This window comes from Malus sylvestris, chromosome 1, assembly GCF_916048215.2.
Source record: "Malus sylvestris chromosome 1, drMalSylv7.2, whole genome shotgun sequence".
Lineage (NCBI taxonomy): Eukaryota > Viridiplantae > Streptophyta > Magnoliopsida > Rosales > Rosaceae > Malus > Malus sylvestris.
In genome coordinates, this window is record NC_062260.1 from 9,428,660 (window position 1) to 9,445,280 (window position 16,621).

Genomic DNA, 16,621 nt, shown 5'->3' on the forward strand with positions numbered 1-16,621 from the left:
TATAACTTGTTTGTTTGTTTCAAATTCATCAAAACCAAAATCCCCATTTTACTTTCTTATTTCAAAGTGTTAAATTTCGGTTTTGTTTGTGTTTTTGAGTGTTTTGATTCAAACCAAAACACTAAATTCGTCCAAAATTGTGTTAGAGTCAAATCTGCCCAATTTGTGTTTTTAGGCAGTTTTGAGTCTTTAGAATCTGTTTTGAGTCCCTTGAGTCTATTCAAACATTTTTAACTTTGTTTTTATGTTTTTGAGTAAGTTTAGAGGTTTTAGCAAGCCCTCCTAATCCCTGGTTTAGAACGATCCCTACTTGCATTTTTACTACAATTTGACAACAAGAGGGTTTAATTTGAGTGCTTAACTTTCATCGCACCATATGTCCAGCTTCTCCACATGAATAACATTTACAACTACTCTTATCTTTTGGTGCTTTATATTTTCTAATCCAAGGTCAGCCACTTCTTTTTCTAAATTGTTTTGGAATATATTTTCTTTTCTTATATGTTCTTGAATGTCTTATGCTGAAATTCTTATGTTGTTTGTAGGGTTTATATGACTTATATTTCCTTTTGTATATTTTCTTATGCTTATTTTTCTTATGGCAACCATACTGTTGTGGTAAATCTATATTTTTACAACACATGTAAAATTGTTTCCTAATTTGTCTCTTAGCTTTTATTTGACTACACTCTTGTCTAAGTATATCGTATACATGTTGAATTCTAGGTCCTATAGCAATATCATTCTTCTTTGGATGCTTTTGCCATTCATTCCAAATCTTTTCACCAATAGCGATCTTTTTACTTGTGGTAGTGGTTTAGGTGTTGTTCTAAGAGGTAAAAATGTAAGAATTGTACATCTGAAAGGTGGATAAGTTCCACATTGTAACATAATGCAATATTATGGCCCATGTCAGGCATAGTCATCCACCGATCAATGTTCACATGAGTTTCAAAAAATCTCAATGCATGCTTCAATTCATGAACTGTATTTTCAAACTCATATAGCTTGGAGTAGCAACTTGAGTAAGTCTCTAACTCTAATAAATCTGTTCGCACTTGTACCCATCCATTCTCATTATACTCCAACAATGACGCAATTGCGCTGAAACCGCAATGTCCATCAGTTGCCACATCTTGCTTAGACAACTTACTCTTTAATTGTTGCATTTGAGACCTCCAACCTTTCTCCAAAAACCTCAAACGTTGACGTGCATTATATATTGTCTCCAGTGTAGATACATTTTGTTAGTCTCTTCATTTTAGTGTAGTCAAAATCTCTTTTGGTTGCACTAAACTTTTAGACAGATCATTCAACAACAAATTCTCCTCCGACGATAGTCTACCATCAGATGAATGGCCCTTAAAATGGTCCACTACTATGTGATTATGTACTCCATTAACTACTATCAATTTCCAACCATCATCAGTTGCTAGCCTTTTACCCTTTAATAGAAACGGGCATCCACACTTTTTCGATCTAGAAGTCCTATCATCATCCTTTATTTTTTATTTTTTTGCTAATTCAGCTTATATATTGTCCATTCCTTTCATAACCCAATGTAAGTCTAGGGTTCATGTTACCTTTTCCACCTCGATCAGATCATAACATCACAATAACAAAACCATTGACCTTCCCAAACTTCTCGAGCCCATTGTATTAATTTTTCTCTATTCTTAAATAACTACATCCCAAAATTTCACATATAAATACACATACAAGAGTATAAATAAATCAATTACGTAGTCAAGTAAAACCATACCTTATTTGTGGTAAATTCACTAGTAGAGTTCACTATGGCCTCGTTTGGCAGCTCGGACTGTACTGACTATTTCTGTCGGATAGGATAAATAGTCATCGGATAGTACTGACTAAATTAGTCGGGCGTTTGGTGCAGTATCGGACTAATGACCGTATTATTTATACTGTGTTTGGTATTATATCGGATAGAAGGAATCAAACTTAAAATAAAATTTAAAAAAAAAAACTGAAATCATCTCTCTTGTTCCAGATCTCTCTGCGGCACCCCCCCCCAAACTCACCCCCTCCCTTTCTATCCCTTATTCTTCTTCCCCGTCTGCTCCCTTGAACTAAACCCCACCACAAAGGTAGCAACAAGAAACCCAACAAAACCCACCTTTCAAATTCTCATCTTTTTTTTCCCAATCCTTCTCTTTTTTTAGCTACAAATCAACCCAGCAAAAAAACACACCACAAACCAAGAAAATTCACACAAAGGAATTTGTTTTCTATTTGTCCTAAAAAACAATTGGAAGGAAATTCACGGAGGACACCTTTTTTTCAACAAACCAAGAACACTCATCAGAGAGAAAAATGGGGCTGACTGATTTTGGGCATTAGGTTGGGGAAAAGCATTGACAAAATTCGATTTGGAGGAGGGGAAGAGCTGAGTGACGCCTCCAGTTGGCGAATTCCTTAGCTTCCATCCGCCCCTTTCTGTATATCCCTGTGGAATATGTTATTTTGCTACTGGTCTCTTTTTGTCTCTCTCTCACTCTCTTCTTTGTTCCTCTGTGTGCTTTCCGTCGGACGAGACGAGAAATTAGTCGGAGAATGACTGCAGAGGAGTGGCGCCTAGGGTGGAAAACTCGTCGAGGAACTGCTCGAAGGCCCACTTTGAGAAGTCGTTAACGGCGGCTTCGTGAAGTTGGAGAGGACAACGCCCCGACTAATTATCCGGAGCTTTTGGGCTGTTTTAATAGTACGGTGTCAACCGTATAAAATTTGATGGGCCGGATAATTAAGCGGGTGCTTATTTAGTACGAGAGTGCACCAAACAACTGCTCCCGTATTATTTATCCTATCCGATGCTAAATTGTTTGCAGATTCATCTACCTGCAAAGAACAATTTGCACAAGCTTCTTCAGAGTGGAGACTCAGCTTAGAAGTACATGCAAGGATCCAGAAGCAAGAGAATTGAAAGTTAGATCCTCCTCGAAACTCCGTGCAAGGATGTGGTGTTTCAACTGGCTATCGTGCCCGGTGCTGCAGATTCATTCCAAGTATTCTAAAATGCACATGTCAAATGAAACAACAAAAAAGGAAGGGTTTGTTTGATTTGCTTAAAGATTTTCATGAGCTTTGTGTTTCTCAGCATATGTTGCCATTCATGATTCCAACAAGTAATAAAAATAAGGATATGTTGGCCAAATTCTTTTTGCTGATCTTGAAGTCACAAGTATGTAAATTCAAATGGAAAACCACGTGAGTATCCAAATTCAAAAGGAAAACTTCAACGACAGCAAATTCAAATATACGATGCGGCAAATTAAATGATCCACACATAAAATTATTATTTTTTACCTCTTCAATAGAGACATAATCTTTTACCTCTTTCATAGAAACGTCATCTTCTACTTCTTTAATGAAAAAGTCATCTTCTAAATCCATTGGTTGTTTTTTTTTTTTTTTTTTCGCTTTTTCTGAATGAAAGAAGATTGAAAGATGAGTTAGGGTTTAAGGTAGACTGAGCATGGAACCCAACTTTTTTTTTTAACACATGGACAATTTGAAATTAAAAAAATCCAATAAAAGGTGGATGGGAAGATAAGACATTGGAATGAGAATAACGTCACTCTTTTTGAAATTCTTGAGGGGCAATTTATGGTATTTTGAATGCTTCAGCATTTTGGAGCGCTCACTTTATACATATAGATTATATCACTTTTACCTTACATTAGTTTTTATACCCACAACACTTTAAAAATACAGTTTATCAAATGCTAATTTGCTTTATTTTACAACTGATTATTTTTAACGGACAACATAAATAATTTATAAAAAAAAAAAACACAGCAATCTCAATCTAGCCCCTATATGATAAATGCAAATAATTAAACAATATTGGTGCGGCCAATAATTAATTAAGCAGCTTATTCAATCAACATTCTCCAATTTACCACGAGCGACTAACCATTGGACTTGCAACAGTATAATGGACATACGGTGCTTGTCCACTAACAAGATATATATCTTCAAGATTGATATTATATGTTTACTTACGTAGTCCTTAATTAAATTATAATGCATTATTGTCCTAATTTTTGGATTTGGATCCATCCTCTTTGTGAGAGTCCTAGGGATCCTTCATCCTATCCGTTTATCATACATTGTGCAGTCAGAAATTATTATTAAATTTTTATTTAAAATTAAACACAAACCGTACTTAACGAAAGCTGACTAAGCTGATCGCATGATGTACGATAAACGGATAAGATCCTAAGAATCCTCATCCTAATCTTTTGCAGATCAGGTTGGTAGAGTGGTAATTATAATATACATGTATGCTTATGTCACAGGCCCGCATAATTTCAATATCCAGGAAGATTCAAACACGAGACTTCGGGTGCAAGAATAAACGGTTTTAAACACTTGAACTACAAGTCATTGTCTTAATCTAGCTATGATTCCATATATAAAAAGTAGATGAACATTATGAGAATTTACAAATTACAAACCTAAGAAGCAACAGCCATAAGGTCCCCCTACAATGGAAATGCCATTTCACACCATTGACCTAGACAGCAAACTCCAAGCAAAGGAAAATAAACATCACACTTTTTCAGAGACAGTTTGATTCCTCAATATTTCACATGAAAAAAAGGCCCCATCTCCAATTCCAACCACTTTTAGGAAATGGCATTTGGCCTCCCTGCAGATACAGAGTGCAAAAAGTTGTATATATGATATGAACCGAAAATCCCACTATGCTCATGTATAGGATACATCGAAGCATAATAGAAAATCTCGATGTAAACTTAAACTCATAACGCACAAACAAAATCACCACTTGTCTCTATATCATCTATTTCAGCGTCGTCTATCTCATCAAGATCCATGCTCCCAAGTAAATGTCCCCCATATTTGGTGCCGTTCGCAGCAGGTTTTCTAGCTTCTTGAATTATTGCCAATATTTCTTCATTGCTTTGGGATGATGATTCATAATTTTGGTTATTGTTTGGGAGGCCAATTTCTTCCATGAATTCTACTGGGATGTTTTTTAGAAACCACGGATGCTGCTTTATTTCCGGGATGGTTATTCTCTGCACCAAATACAACGATTGACAATCAACCACGTGTGTATAACGACGACTGTTGTTAGAGAAGCAAAACAAAGGGTATAAAGTATAAAGACTAAAAAAAAGTGACAAAGGATTTTCTTTCTAAGGGCGGTTGTAAGCTATCTACACACATCAACAGTTGACAATTAAGTCGTGCACAACGATGGCTGTTATAGGCGAATAAAAAAAAGAGCATTAAAGTATAAAGACTCGAACAAAGTTACAGTAGGTTTTCTGTCGTTTTAGGCAGGGTTGTCAGCCGTATGCATACATCCACGACTGACAATTAACGACATACATACCGGTGATTGTGAGTGCAAGGAATAATACCTTTTCCGGGTTAGCAACGAAGATTCGAGAAAGCAGATGTCTGCATTCCATGGAAACACGTACATAGGCCGGAATTGAATAGTGGACACTAAGAATCCTCTGCAATAAGCCATTATCAAATTATAGTTGTTCGGCGACAACATCGAAAGGCACAGCAATAGGCGAAACAAAAACGGTACAAGTAGCACAAGGATATACATGTACCTGAAGTGTTTTTCTGAAATTTCTTGGATCTTCTGGATCTTCAAAGGGATAAGCACCAACAAGCATGACATACAAGGTAACCCCACATGACCAAACATCCGCAATCTAAGATTCTCAAAGGATAAAAAAATGAGTGAGAAAACATGGATGTTAGTTAGGTGACCAAATAGTTGGTCAAAAAATGACGAGGACAAGACCAACAGAACATGAAAACAAACCAGCCTTAGAAAAAATGTTACCTTGCCATCATACCCTTTTCTTGACAGGACTTCCGGTGCAATGTATGCCGGTGTTCCAACAGTTGATTTCGGTTGGGAATGCAACACAGATGACTATAAGATGCAGAAGAAAAGTAATTACCATATGAAATAGAAATTCACTATACGAATTGCAGTCAATTACTAGTAAATTGCCTTGGAATAACCACAAACAACAACAACAACAACAAAGCCTTTTCCCACTAAGTGGGGTCGGCTATATGAATCCTAGAACGCCATTGCGCTCGGTTTTGTGTCATGTCCTCCGTTAGATCCAAGTACTCTAAGTCTTTTCTTAGAGTCTCTTCCAAAGTTTTCCTAGGTCTTCCTCTACCCCTTTGGCCCTGAACCTCTGTCCCGTAGTCACATCTTCGAACCGGAGCGTCAGTCGGCCTTCTTTGCACATGTCCAAATCATCGGAGCCGATTTTCTCTCATCTTTCCTACAATTTCGGCTACTCCTACTTTACCTCGGATATCCTCATTCCCAATCTTATCCTTTCTCGTGTGCCCACACATCCCACGAAGCATCCTCATCTCCGCTACACCCATTTTGTGTACGTGTTGATGCTTCACCGCCCAACATTCTGTGCCATACAACATCGCTGGCCTTATTGCCGTCCTATAAAATTTTCCCTTGAGTTTCAGTGGCCTACGACGGTCACACAACACGCCGGATGCACTCTTACACTTCATCCATCCAGCTCGTATTCTATGGTTGAGATCTCCATCTAATTCTCCGTTCTCTTGCAAGATAGATCCTAGGTAGCGAAAACGGTCGCTTTTTGTGATCTTCGCTAGATTGCTCCGGTCATTAGTGTGGATAAGTATATAAATGGATAGAGATAGGAAAGCAAACACAAGATGTACGTGGTTCACCCAGATTGGCTACGTCCACGGAATAGAAGAGTTCTCATTAATTGTGAAGGGTTTACACAAGTACATAGGTTCAAGCTTTCCTTTAGTGAGTACAAGTGAATGATTTAGTACAAATGACATTAGGAAATATTGTGGGAGAATGATCTCGTAATCACGAAACTTCTAAGTATCGGAGTGTGGTGTCGTCTTGACTTGCCTTATCTGTCTCATAGGTAGATGTGGCATCTTCTCTGGAAGTACTCTTCCTCCATCCAGGGGTGGTATCTTTAACTGGTGGAGATGCACAAGGTAATGTATCAATTTCTCTTGAAGCTTACTTGTAGTCTCAGGCTTGGTCAAGCGCGATACAAACCATGTAGTAGGAGTCTCCCAAGTCGCCGAGCTAGGGGGTCTGCTGAAAGAGGTGACAGACAAGGTAAGCAATCAGAGCTCCGACTGATTGTTCACCTTCTCCCCATCTTGCAGCAGCATGAAGGATAAAAAGAAGAAAAATGAGAAGAGATGATATGAGATACTTTTGCTTTTGAAGAAGTAACTTTCCACAGGCTTATTCTTGAACTGAGCTGGAGGGTTTTCTGGTTTCCTCCAGAGTATAAGGCCGACTGAAGAATTTGAGGGTCAAAACAAGTCCATCAAATCTAGAGTACGTTCCACCCTGCTGATATGGGATACTTTTGCTTTTGACAGAGTAATGGGTGTATCGGCACGTGTGCTGTTACGCTTGTCTCCACATGCTTCCTTGTATCCTTCGCACTTGCCCTATCTGTTCCTCAAGTAGATGCGGAATCTTCCCTGGAAACATAAGATGTTGAAGATGAGTACTCGAGAGCAATGCCAGGTAAGTAATCAGGTAAGGGGTTCCAGGCAGTCAGTTCCTGGCTGGAAGCTTGATCCAAGTGCTGACTGATTGCTCTCTTTCTCCTTGTCTTGCAGGTAAAAACAAGGCCAAAGGAAAAGACAGGGAAAAAGCATGATATGGGATACTCTTGCTTTTAACCCTGATGATATGAGATATTCTTGCTCTAGTATAGCTTGTTTGCAGAGGTATTATCGGGGGGAAAGAAAGCTGAATATTTCGAAAGGCTTCGTTGGGAGTGCCCTCTCAGATATGATGAAGGGTTGAGCATTTTTGCAGGTCTGCCTGTCCGTTGGGGATGGAGGTCGACATATATAGGAGTCTCCCTAACAACAAGTAGTAATGCTATTCCTTTACCCTGCTTGGTCATAGCACGGTAGTGGGAGCTGCCAGTTTCACATGTTTTAACTCTGTCAGAGCACTTTGAAAAAGTGGTTTGTGGTATCTGGCTCTCGAGATTCGGAGAACGATGCCTCTTCGATTTTTGAGAAAGCAATCATGCTGGGGGTCTGGCTCTCGAGATTCGTAGAGCAGTGTCTCTTTGATTTTTGAGGAAGTAATCATGTTGGGAGTCTGGCTCTCGAGATTCGGAGGGCGGTGCCTCTACGATTTTGTAGCAAGCAATCCTGTTGGGAGTGTTGTCTCGAATGTGAGTAAAGGTTGGGCATGTTTGCTAGTCTACCTTGCCACGAAGCACAAAGGTTGACACACAGAGACTTTCCAATTATCCAGCAATGGTACTGTTCCTTTACCCTCTCTTCGCTTTTGAGAAAGTAGTCATGTTGGGAGTCTGGCTCTCGAGATTCGGAGGACGGTGCCTCTTCGATTTTGGAGCAAGCAATCTTGTTGGGAGTGTTTTCTCGAAAGTGAGTAAAGGTTGGGCATGTTTGCTAGTCTACATTGCCACGAAGCACAGAGGTTGACACACAGGGACTTTCCAATTATCCAGCAGTGGTACTGTTCCTTTACCCTTGTGGGTAATAATATGGTAGCTAGACCTTCAAAATTTATGTGTCTAAACTTTGTTAGTGCTGTTTCTTTGCTATTCTTTTACCTTTCTTGGTCAGAGCGATGTAGTGGGAGCTGCAAGCTTCACGTGCTCAACTTTGGCAGAGAACTTTGGCAAAGTTATCTGTGGTACCCATGAGCTATTGTTGCGTGTGGGAAGTGGGTGATTGAACAGTAAGATTCATGTGCTTTCTACTTCACCAAAAGTCTTCGACAGAATTCCCATAATTTCTGCAAAGCTGAGTGCGTGTGACAGGTGCTGACAAGGCTAGAAAAGTAGGTGCCTCTTCGATTTCTGAGATCGGCCCTCGTGGTCTCTGAGCAGCCCAGCTTTTGAGAAAGCGAGCGCCTCTTCGATTGATTCGGAGAACGATGCCTCATCGATTTTTGAGAAAGCAATCATGCTGGGGGTCTGGCTCTCGAAGATTCGGGGAGCAGTGTCTCTTCGATTTTTGAGAAAGTAATCACGTTGGGAGTCTGGCTCTCGAGATTCGGAGGGCGGTGCCTCTTCGATTTTGGAGCAAGCAATCTTGTTGGGAGTGTTTTCTCGAATGCGAGTAAAGGTTGGGCATGTTTGCTAGTCTACCTTGCCACGAAGCACAGAGGTTGACACACAGGGACTTTCCAATTATCCAGCAATGGTACTGTTCCTTTACCCTCTCTTTGATTTTTAAGAAAGTAGTCATGTTGGGAGTCTGGCTCTCGAGATTCGGAGGACGGTGCCTCTTCGATTTTGGAGCAAGCAATCTTATTGGGAGTGTTTTCTCGAATGTGAGTAAAGGTTGGGCATGTTCGCTAGTCTACCTTGCCACGAAGCACAGAGGTTGACACACAGGGACTTTCCAATTATCCAGCAGTGGTACTGTTCCTTTACCCTTGTGGGTAATAATATGGTAGCTAGACCTTCAAAATTTATGGGTCTAAACTTTGTTAATGCTGTTTCTTTGCTATTCTTTTACCCTTCTTGGTCAGAGCGATGTAGTGGGAGCTGCAAGCTCAACTTTGGCAGAGAACTTTGGCAAAGTTATCTGTGGTACCCATGAGCTATTGTTGCGTGTGGGAAGTGGGTGATTGAACAGTAAGATTCATGTGTTTTCTACTTCCCCAGAAGTCTTCGACAGAATGCCCATAATTTCTGCAAAGCTGAGTGTGCGTGTGACGGGTGCTGACAAGGCTGGAAAAGTAGGTGCCTCTTCGATTTCTGAGATCGGCCCTCGTGGTCTCTGGGGAGCCCAGCTTTTGAGAAAGCGAGCGCCTCTTCGATTTCTGAGATCGGCCTTCGTGGTCTTTGAGCAGCCCAACTTTTGAGAAAGCAAACGCCTCTTCGATTTCTGAGATCAACCCTCGTGATCTCAAAGCAGCCCAGCTTTTGAGAAAGCAAACGCCTCTTCGATTTCTGAGCAGGCGCCTCTTCGATTTCCGAAGCTCCGTCGAGTGCAGATTTTTATAGAGGCTGACATTAAGTTCCAAAGCACACTTGAAATCCACCAGTAGAAGCTTCATTCTTGCACTTCTAAGATCTTGATTTGTCCGACCTCTTCTCTCTTCAACACCTTTGAAAATGTCTGGCCCCTCCGACCGTCGTTTTGACTTGAACCTTGTTGAAGAGGCAGCCCCGCCTTCTCCAGACAACATATGGCGCCCATCCTTCGTCTCTCCTACTGGTCCTCTTACCGTTGGGGATTCCGTGATGAAGAATGATATGACCGCTGCGGTGGTGGCCAGGAACCTTCTCACTCCCAAAGATAACAGACTACTTTCCAAACGGTCTGATGAGTTAGCTGTTAAGGATTCGCTGGCTCTCAGTGTGCAGTGTGCAGGTTCTGTGTCTAATATGGCCCAACGCCTATTTGCTCGAACCCGCCAAGTTGAATCCTTGGCGGCTGAAGTGATGAGTCTCAAACAGGAGATTAGAGGGCTCAAGCATGAGAATAAACAGTTGCACCGGCTCGCACATGACTATGCTACAAACATGAAGAGGAAGCTTGACCAGATGAAGGAAACTGATGGTCAGGTTTTACTTGATCATCAGAGATTTGTGGGTTTGTTCCAAAGGCATTTATTGCCTTCGTCTTCTGGGGCTGTACCGCGTAATGAAGCTCCGAATGATCAACCTCTGATGCCTCCTCCTTCTAGGGTTCTGTCCAGTACTGAGGCTCCAAATGATCCCCCTCCGGTGCCTTCTCTTTCTGGGGCTCTACCGACTGCTGAGACTTCTCCTAAGCAACCTTTGTGAAGGCTCCGTCTTGTGTGTTTATTTTGACTCATGTATATGTACATATTTGTAGCTGATCGGGGATATCAATAAATAAGCTTTCCTTCATTTCAACGTATTGTGTTAAATACACCAAAGCCTTCTTCGCTAAGTTCTTTGAATTTTCTTTTGTTGAAGCTTGTATGTTGAAGCTTTCTGAGTGGAGCATGTAGGTTGGGGTAGTGTTCCCTTAATTTCCCGAGTGAGGAAAACTTCTCGATTGGAGACTTGGAAAATCCAAGTCACTGAGTGGGATCGGCTATATGAATCTTAGAACGCCATTGTGCTCGATCCTGTGTCATGTCCTCCGTTAGATCCAAGTACTCTAAGTCTTTTCTTAGAGTCTCTTCCAAAGTTTTCCTAGGTCTTCCTCTACCCCTTCGGCCCTGAACCTCTGTCCCATAGTCGCATCTTCTAATCGGAGCGTCAGTAGGCCTTCTTTGCACATGTCCAAACCACCGTAACCGATTTTCTCTCATCTTTCCTTCAATTTCGGCTACTCCTACTTTACCCCGGATATCCTCATTCCTAATCTTATCCTTTCTCGTGTGCCCACACATCCAACGAAGCATCCTCATCTCCGCTACACCCATTTTGTGTACGTGTTGATGTTTCACCGCCCAACATTCTGTGCCATACAGCATCGCCGGCCTTATTGCCGTCCTATAAAATTTTCCCTTGAGCTTCAATGGCATACGGCGGTCACACAACACACCGGATGCACTCTTCCACTTCATCCATCCAGCTTGTATTCTATGGTTGAGATCTCCATCTAATTCTCCGTTCTTTTGCAAGATAGATCCTAGGTAACGAAAACGGTCGCTTTTTGGTATTTCTTGATCTCCGATCCTCACCCCTAACTCGTTTTGGCCTCCATTTGCACTGAACTTGCACTCCATATATTCTGTCTTTGATCGGCTTAGGCGAAGACCTTTTGATTCCAACACTTCTCTCCAAAGGTTAAGCTTTGCATTTACCCCTTCCTGAGTTTCATCTATCAACACTATATCGTCTGCGAAAAGCATACACCAAGGAATATCATCTTGAATATGTCCTGTTAACTCATCCATTACCAACGCAAAAAGGTAAGGACTTAAGGATGAGCCTTGATGTAATCCTACAGTTATGGGGAAGCTTTCGGTTTGTCCTTCATGAGTTCTTACGGCAGTCTTTGCTCCTTCATACATATCCTTTATAGCTTGGATATATGCTACTCGTACTCCTTTCTTCTCTAAAATCCTCCAAAGAATGTCTCTTGGGACCCTATCATACGCTTTTTCCAAATCTATAAAGACCATGTGTAAATCCTTTTTCCCATCTCTATATCTTTCCATCAATCTTCGTAAGAGATAGATTGCCTCCATGGTTGAGCGCCCTGGCATGAACCCGAATTGGTTGTCCGAAACCCGTGTCTCTTGCCTCAATCTATGCTCAATGACTCTCTCCCAGAGCTTCATTGTATGACTCATTAGCTTAATACCCCTATAGTTCATGCAATTTTGTACGTCGCCCTTGTTCTTGTAGATAGGCACCAAAGTGCTCGTTCGCCACTCATTTGGCATCTTCTTCGTTTTCAAAATCCTATTGAAAAGGTCAGTGAGCCATGTTATACCTGTCTCTCCCAAAAGTTTCCACACTTCGATTGGTATATTGTCTGGGCCTATTGCTTTTTTATGCTTCATCTTCTTCAAAGCTACAACCACTTCTTCCTTCCGGATTCGACGATAAAAAGAGTAGTTTCTACACTCTTCTGAGTTACTCAACTCCCCTAAAGAATCACTCATTTCATGTCCTTCATTGAAAAGATTATGAAAATAACCTCTCCATCTGTCTTTAACCGCGTTCTCTGTAGCAAGAACCTTTCCATCCTCATCCTTGATGCACCTCACTTGGTTTAGGTCCCTTGTCTTCTTTTCCCTTGCTCTAGATAGTTTATAGATATCCAACTCTCCTTCTTTGGTATCTAGTCGTTTATACATATCGTCGTAAGCCGCTAACTTAGCTTCTCTGACAGCTTTTTTCGCCTCTTGCTTCGCTTTTCTATACTTTTCACCATTTTCATCGGTCCTCTCCTTGTATAAGGCTTTACAACATTCCTTCTTAGCCTTCACCTTTGTTTGTACCTCCTCATTCCACCACCAAGATTCCTTTTGGTGTGGGGCAAAGCCCTTGGACTCTCCTAATACCTCTTTTGCTACTTTTCGGATACAACTAGCCATGGAATCCCACATTTGGCTAGCTTCCCCCTCTCTATCCCACACACATTGGGTGATTACCTTCTCTTTGAAAATGACTTGTTTTTCTTCTTTTAGATTCCACCATCTAGTCCTTGGGCACTTCCAAGTCTTGTTCTTTTGTCTTACTCTTTTGATATGTACATCCATCACCAACAAGCGATGTTGATTAGCCACGCTCTCTCCTGGTATAACTTTGCAATCCTTACAAGTTATACGATCCCCTTTCCTCATTAGAAGAAAATCTATTTGTGTTTTTGACGACCCACTCTTGTAGGTGATCACATGTTCTTCTCTCTTCTTAAAGAAGGTGTTGGCTAAGAAGAGATCATATGCCATTGCAAAATCCAAGATAGCTTCCCCATCCTCGTTTCTCTCCCCAAAACCATGGCCACCATGAAAACCTCCATAGTTGCCTGTCTCCCTGCCCACGTGTCCATTTAAATCTCCTCCTATAAATAACTTCTCCGTCTGAGCAATTCCTTGCACCAAGTCTCCAAGATCTTCCCAAAATTTCTCCTTCGAACTCGTATCCAACCCTACTTGAGGTGCGTACGCACTAATCACATTGATAAGTTCTTGTCCTATTACAATCTTGATTGCCATGATTCTATCTCCTACCCTCTTGACATCTACAACATCTTGTACCAAGGTCTTGTCCACGATGATGCCAACACCGTTTCTCGTTCTATTTGTGCCCGAATACCAAAGTTTAAACCCTGAGTTTTCTAGATCCTTTGCCTTACTACCAACCCACTTAGTTTCTTGTAGGCACATAATATTTATCCTTCTCCTCACCATAACTTCCACTACTTCCATAGATTTTCCCGTTAAGGTTCCTATATTCCACGTTCCTAAACGCATTTTGCTCTCTTGAACTCTACCCTTCTGTCCTAGCTTCTTCACCCTCCCCCGTCTAATAGGATCAAAGTACTTCTTTTGTGTGTCCCGGGTAAAGTTGATAGGAGCATATGCTCCCAAACAACTTTGAGTGGAGTCGTTCGAAAAGAAGTTTCTATGGCCCCCTTGCTCATTTAACACTGCATCCGGGTGCCGATGGAGATGCAGCGACCCTTGCTCACTTATCACTGTGCTCAGGCCACACAGCGCGCCACTTACGGGTGACGCCCTAGCTTTAGCGCGATTTTGTTCTGGATTCATTTTCATAAGGATTCGACGTGATCATGGAGTGCCGGCTGTCGACTACCTGACGCCCTCCCCCTCCTCCTTTATCCGGGCTTGGGACCGGCCATGTAAGACATAGGCGGAGTTTGCCTTGGAATAACCAAAGTCGCAAATTTTGAGACGCGGGGCTGAGCTTCCATCCAGAAGAGTGTTCTCCAATTTAAGATCTCTGTGGCAAATTTGCTGCAAGACAAGAAAAAAATAATATCATAAGCTGGAAGAATCACAAATCATATCATGATTTGGTGGGTTGAGGGTTTTACCATTGAATGACAATAGCTGACTCCTGATATGAGCTGTTGAAAGAAATATCTTGCTTCGTCCTCACTGAATCGACCAGCATTGCATATTCTTTCGAAAAGTTCACCTCCAGCTGCATATTCCATCACAATTGCTAAATCGTTTGGTGTCAACAACACCTGCAAAAATTAATTGATAATTAGTAAACAAATCAAAAAACGTACAGATTCGAAAATTCCCATTTGTTTTCAAACATGCTGAACCCTAGAAATTAATAACAAATAGTTACGCAGAGGAATTGAAAGGAAAAAAAGGTGATAAATAAGCATGAATATTTACTTTAAATCAAGTGGAATTAAAAGTTAAAGACAAAAAGTAGTCTGATTATTCTCTAATAATTTATCAAGTTGCACACACCACTAACATAACTTGCAAGTTGCAATTAACCCTTTATTCTCACCGCAGAGGTTAATTCCAATACAATTTCACAAATAAGAAATCAACATACCTCTTTAAATCTTATTATATTCGGATGCTTCAAGGACCTGTGGTTCATAATCTCCCTCTGTACATGCTCATCAATCTATAAAACACACACAAACCCAGTTGGATTTAACACAAACCAAGTTCATAAAAACGAACAAACTGATAAAATCCCACCTGGGAAAACAAAGACAACGATTAAAACTTGAAAAAAAATAGTTGAAATATGCAGAAAATTAATAAATAATTAATCACCTTCTGGCCTCTCTCAATAAACTTGATAGCAAAGAGCTCGCCACTCCATTTGTCCTTCACCAGCTTCGCAACCCCAAAATTCCCAGACCCAATATCCTTCACTATCTCATACCTTTCCATTGCTTTCTCTCTCTAAACTCTCTCTTTCTCTCTCTTAAATCGTCTGTAAATTCACTTCTCTGCTTTCATGGAGTTTTTAGTTCTCAACTGGCAGCAATGCCAAAGTATGGAAACCTTATTGGGTTAGCCAGCTACCTATATCCTCTTCTTCTCCTCTCTCTCTCTCTCTCTCTCTCCCTCTCCCCCTTTGCTCCAGTGGCTCTCTCCGTCTTAAAAGTCGTCGTGGAATTAACAAAAGAGACAATAGAACCAGAAGCTCCACGTGTCAATTAGGCAGTGGTCGTGATCTCGAGCAGACCTAAGCGAGTTGTGACCGACTACGTTGGGTTTTGTACTAGCGGTTACAACTTTACGACGTGTCGTTTTGAGAATGCTGTTTGGCAGCTGTTGGTTTAAACTTGGCGGGTAAAAGTTTTGGCTACCCCCAGCGAGTGGGACAACAATTTTTTGGGGTTTACGAGGAGAGGGGATAAGTTAACTGGAAGGAGGAGTGTGGGACCAAAAGATGACGTGGACGGTGGACGGTGGAAGGGCAGTGAGATTGTGGTGTGCAAAGTTGATGGGCGGGACCACACACTTTATATTGCGGTGTGGCTTTCTCCTCTCATCTTTCTTGGGATTTGGAATTTGGAACTTGGAACGAATAAGCAATCAGATTGGTTGGCATTTTGCATACACTAAAAACATTGGTTTCGTGTTAGCCGATGCTTCATCACAAAGGCAACAGACCCTCCATCTAAAGGATCCCCATTTTATTAATAAAAATAGGAACTTGTTGTAAGACTCAACTATATGAATTGTTTATTTATAGATAATTTTTATATAAAAATCAATACAATCTTCAACTATTTGCTCATTTGATTGTCATAATGAAATTACAATATTTCTTAGAATACAGTGTTCGTCAATTTCTTTGAACTCGATTAAATGTCTTAACAGTTTCCAATTTGGCTCATGTTTTGGAATGATGATTTATACAGTGAAACTTGAAAAATAGATAGCTTGGATCGTTCGTTCTATGTGAAGTGAACCCCACAACTAGTTCTCATTTTTACCAAAAAATAAGGCCCCTGAAAGGATGATCACCCCACACTTGTGCAAATATTTTTTAATTAATCCGAAACGCAACACACCAATTTCATAATCCAAATGAATAGACGTACACTAAAAAAAAAAAAAAACTTATTATCACTCAGTGGCGGAGCCAGGAATTTAAGACAATGGGGTCAAAAAATA

General features: G+C 40.9%; 1 protein-coding gene across 1 annotated transcript; it reads right to left on the reverse strand.

Annotated features, from left to right (window-relative positions):
• Positions 1–4,407: 4,407 nt before the first annotated feature.
• LOC126628298 (serine/threonine-protein kinase SAPK2-like) lies at positions 4,408–15,604 on the reverse strand. The gene is made up of 8 exons (XM_050297943.1): positions 15,266–15,604; positions 15,036–15,110; positions 14,551–14,706; positions 14,378–14,470; positions 5,855–5,947; positions 5,616–5,720; positions 5,412–5,510; positions 4,408–5,063 (listed from the first exon to the last, which is right to left on the reverse strand). Exons 1-8 carry the CDS (start codon positions 15,383–15,385, stop codon positions 4,785–4,787), a joined length of 1,020 nt encoding a protein of 339 aa, XP_050153900.1. The 5' UTR covers positions 15,386–15,604; the 3' UTR covers positions 4,408–4,784.
• Positions 15,605–16,621: the final 1,017 nt, after the last annotated feature.

Excerpts from the sequence above, each read along its gene's own strand:
- LOC126628298 (XM_050297943.1), bottom strand. The coding sequence starts at position 15,385 with ATGGAAAGGTATGAGATAGTGAAGGATATTGGGTCTGGGAATTTTGGG. Across the intron at positions 15,111-15,265 it reads TTATTGAGAGAGGCCAGAAG|ATTGATGAGCATGTACAGAG; the intron begins GTGATTAATTAT and ends TGTGTTTTATAG. Across the intron at positions 5,721-5,854 it reads GAAAAGGGTATGATGGCAAG|ATTGCGGATGTTTGGTCATG; the intron begins GTAACATTTTTT and ends TGAGAATCTTAG.